This window comes from Pteronotus mesoamericanus, unplaced genomic scaffold (genome assembly GCF_021234165.1).
Source record: "Pteronotus mesoamericanus isolate MK-2021 breed Mesoamerican mustached bat unplaced genomic scaffold, CSHL_Meso_final contig_657, whole genome shotgun sequence".
In the NCBI taxonomy this organism is placed as follows: domain Eukaryota; kingdom Metazoa; phylum Chordata; class Mammalia; order Chiroptera; family Mormoopidae; genus Pteronotus; species Pteronotus mesoamericanus.
In genome coordinates, this window is record NW_026555229.1 from 4,872,198 (window position 1) to 4,876,102 (window position 3,905).

Consider the following 3,905-nt stretch of genomic DNA (forward strand, 5'->3'; position numbering starts at 1 on the left):
TGTGCGAACCACAGAGCAAGTCTCCCTCCACCCTTTGCCTCACACAAATTAATTTCAATCTGTGGCACCCCCAACATACGCACGCATTTGCACCCAGCTTTGCACGCCCCGCTTTTTACCCTGACCCGACGAAGCCTGCTTGTCTCACACCCCCCACCTCACTGGGAGCCTGCAGCGTGTTTGTGGACAAGACAAGCTTCTTCCCACTGCTTTCCCCTCATCCCTCATTCTCACGCCTGCCCTGAAACTCCTCCAAACCTCCAAGGCCGGTGCAGCCGGCAACAAGCAGCAGCGAGACACTGGGCCTGCCACGGCTTCCCTGAATAGGGCCCACTCATTTAGACACGGTCACCACTGCTTCTAGTAAAATGGCAAAGACTTTATTTATCGGAGAAAGAGGCCTTGGGTACAGTCCGGGGAGGAGAAGGCAGGGCAGGAGCAGGGAAGGAGCACGTGGGACCCACCCTCATCTGGCCACCTTGTCTGGCCAAGTCCAACTAGGAGCAGGGTGTTGGAGGCCGACCCAGAGCTGTGGAGGAGGTGGGGTGAGGACTTAGGTTGGCCTCCTCTCAGTCTCTGTCACATGCAAAAAAATTCTAAAAAGAGTAAAAAATAATTCTAGGGCTTTGGGTTCCTTTTTTGTTGGTTGGTTTGTTAGTTGGATTTCCCCATTTTGTCCCTAAGACCCGGGCCCCAGCAGTCAGTCCAAGGAAACCGAGAAAGGGTGGGGAGAAATCTTAAAAATAGCGCTAGTGGGCATTGGGAGGCAGAAATGGCATCGGAAACACTTCTCTTAGGGGAGGAAGAAAATATCAATTTGAAACTTGCAAGTCAGGCCCCGGCTGCCCACCTCAGCCGCTTCTGATGCGCGGGGGGGAAAATGCAGAAGAAAATAAAAGAAGTCAACTGCAATAGGCCCAGGGAGGCAAGGAGGGAGAGGGCCGGTGCATTCGCCACATGCAGAGAAAAATCAAAACAGTCGGGCGGCCCCCTCCTCCAGACCGCGGGGGTTCAGTGTCCGTTACCCTCGGTTCTGCCTCGCCCTCAGCAAACCCGGCAGCCTGAGAGCTTTGAAAACATTAAAACCTCCGAGATTTTTAAAAAAATTTAAAAAAAAGAAACAAAAAATCGGGCCGCGGTGGGAAGAACCCGCTATATGGGTTTAAATATTTATACAGAAGCCATACAGAATTGCACGGCGAGGGCTCCCGGGGCGGTCTGCGGAGGCCACTCGCAGCGGCCGGCCCGGCCGGCCAGCCCAGCCGAGGTTTATTGCTTCGAGAGGGGAGAGGCGGCTGCTGGGAGCCCAGTCTGGGCCAGGGACAGGGGAGAAGGCGGGAGTTGCAGAGGAGGTCCCAGCTCCCCTCGGCGGTCCGGTCCGGGAGGCTGCAGGCCTACGGCTCCAGGGGCCCCGTGCGGCGGAAGAGTCTCGGCTCCGTTCAATCGTCCACGTCGATCTCTTCGTCTTCCTCGTCCTCCGAGCAGTCCTGGCTGCTGGCTGGCTGGTCCGTGAGCGGGGAGGCGGGCGAGAGCTGCAGGGGCCCGGCGCCCGGGGCCTGCGGAACGCCTGGAGGGAGTGCCGGAGAGCCAGGCCTCGACTTGGCCCTGCCGCAGCCGCCGCCACCACCGCCGGCAGCCTCCGAGTTCTGCTCCAGTTCGGCCAGCGCCACGATGTCCATCTGCCCGCCGGGGCCCAGTTTCTTGGCGGACTCCACGTCGGCCTTCATCTCCTCCAGGTCCCGCTTGAGCTTCGCGCGCCGATTCTGAAACCAGGTGATGACCTGAGCGTTGGTGAGGCCCAGTTGCTGCGCGATTTGGTCTCGATCGGCAGGGGACAGGTACTTCTGGTAGAGGAAGCGTTTCTCCAACTCGTAGATCTGGTGGTTGGTGAAGGCCGTGCGAGACTTTCGCCGCTTCTTGGGGGTCTGCCTTTGCCCAAAGATGGTCATCCCGTCTCGGCCTGCGAGGAAACCATAGTATAGGCTTGCGCCAGGGGAGAGGAGACCCCACCCCGACTCGCGCTCACCCCACCTAGGCTCATCCGGCCTGACGTTTGCCACAGTTCCCTTCTCGGTTTTGCTTAGGCTTCCCAGACTAAGGCAAGCTTCGTCAATGGCAAACCCTCTTCCCCCTTCTCTCTTCTACCGGAAGTCCCTAGAAAAAAATTGTTTTGTTTTCTCTCCCCCATCCCCGCCCCCCAAGAGTTGGTTTGAAAGACCCAAGGTTGCTAGAGCAGAAAGGAGCCAGACCGGGATGTCCTGACTTTTGTATGAATGTTGGTGCTCCACCCTCCTCACAATGACCACAACTCTACCCTTACCCAAAAGTTCCCAGCAAAAGGTTCTCCATTCCTCATCCCCCGAACAGGACTCAGAGTCCCCAGGCCACTGAGAACAGGAAGGAGTCAGGCAGAGCAGGCAGACTACAGAGAGAGCTTGTGTTTCCACCATCCCTTCCTGATCATTCTGGCCTGTCCAGAGGTCCCTGGGAAATAGGGTTTGGGTCCTGTCCCACCCATCTCCACTCTTAGCGGCAGCGGTTTGGGCTGGAGGGCCCTGACAGCCGGCGCGGGAGAAGGAGGACAGAGGCAGAGGGCACAAAGCGCGTTGGGCACGGGAAGCGGGGCTCTGGGAGTAGGGGAATCTGGAGGCAGCACCTACCTTCGGCTGCCTGCAGGACGCTGACCTCCAGCCCCTTAAAGGTCTTGCTGGCGAGCTCCTCCAGTGCGCACAGCGGCGAGGTCTGGGAGAGCAGTGCGCGGCCCGCCAGGGGCAAGCCGCCCGGCGTGTGCTTGTCCGCAGCCGCCAGCAGGTGCGCCGCCCCGCACAGCGAGTAACTTCTCCGCACAGACGGCTTGTTGAGGATGTCCTCTATGCTGAACGGCGTCAGCGGCTTGTTGGAGTTGGCGGGCGGCGGCAGGTGGTCCAGCGGGCTGCGCCGCCGCTCCTCCCCCGGCGCCGCCTTGCCGTCCTCCTTGGAAGTCATCTCGGCCTCGTTTGGGGGCCCGGCCGGGGCGGCTCGGGCCGCGGGGACCCAGCCCGCGGGCAGCTCGGGCGCCGGGCGGCGCGGGAGAGAGGCAGCGGCGGGCGGGAAGGAGGCCGCGCCGGGCAGGGCGCGGGCCGAGCGCCGGCCGTGCGCGGGGCCGATTAGCGCAGCGGCAGAGGCGAGCAGAGCCGCACGGGGCCCGGAGAGGAGGGTGCTGACGCGGGCACTGCCGCCACCGGGGCTTCCAGCAATCCGGGGCCAGAGCCGGGGCGCGCCGCGCGGGGCTCCAGTTTCGCCAGCCCTGGTGCTATTTAAAGGTGTCAGGTGGCTCCGCGGCGGCTCCTGGCCCCGGGTCCTGGAGGCGGCAGTTGGAAGAGCCGAGGCGAGGGCGCCGATTCCGTACTGCGAGGGGAGGCGGAGAGATGGGGCAATTGACTATTGCTAACAAGTTAGCCTTGATCGAGGAGTAATCAATTATCTGCAGAGGCACTTCTCTCTCCCGCTCTCTCTCTTTCTCCTTTCTCCCTGTCTTTCTCCTCTCTTCTTTCTCTGTCCTCTCTCCTCCTGTTCTCTTTCTCCCTCCCTCCCTCTCTCTTCTCTGCTCCCCCCGTCTCTCTCCTTCTCTCCCTCTCCCTCGCCCTCTCTTTCACTCTCTGTCTGTCCAATGCAGGCAGCTCTAAGTTGGGAAGCTCATTAATTAGCGGGCCGGGGGTAGGAGGAGCCGGCTGGAATTAGCCTGCCTAATGCGCCTGTCAGTCCGGCGCTGCGCCGCTCTCGGCCCGAGCTGTTTGTAAATTACATTAGCGGCGCCTTTATTGCACCCGAACCACCGACGACTGAAAAGCCGCCGCCCCCACCCCAAACTGCGAACTGCGCTCCCGGCGCACCCTTCGCCCGCCGGCCTCGCTGCAATGGCAGCG

General features: G+C 61.2%; 1 protein-coding gene across 1 annotated transcript; it reads right to left on the reverse strand.

The window, feature by feature from the left end:
• Positions 1-358: 358 nt before the first annotated feature.
• LBX1 (ladybird homeobox 1) lies at positions 359-3,204 on the reverse strand. Its single transcript, XM_054581726.1, has 2 exons — positions 2,661-3,204; positions 359-1,960 (listed from the first exon to the last, which is right to left on the reverse strand). Exons 1-2 carry the CDS (start codon positions 2,983-2,985, stop codon positions 1,440-1,442), a joined length of 846 nt encoding a protein of 281 aa, XP_054437701.1. The 5' UTR covers positions 2,986-3,204; the 3' UTR covers positions 359-1,439.
• Between the last annotated feature and the right edge of the window lie 701 nt (positions 3,205-3,905).

Bases quoted from the DNA above. Each gene is read 5' to 3' on its own strand.
- LBX1 (XM_054581726.1), bottom strand. From the start codon at position 2,985: ATGACTTCCAAGGAGGACGGCAAGGCGGCGCCGGGGGAGGAGCGGCGG. The intron at 1,961-2,660 runs GTAGGTGCTGCC...GTTTCCTCGCAG, and splicing joins CGTCCTGCAGGCAGCCGAAG to GCCGAGACGGGATGACCATC.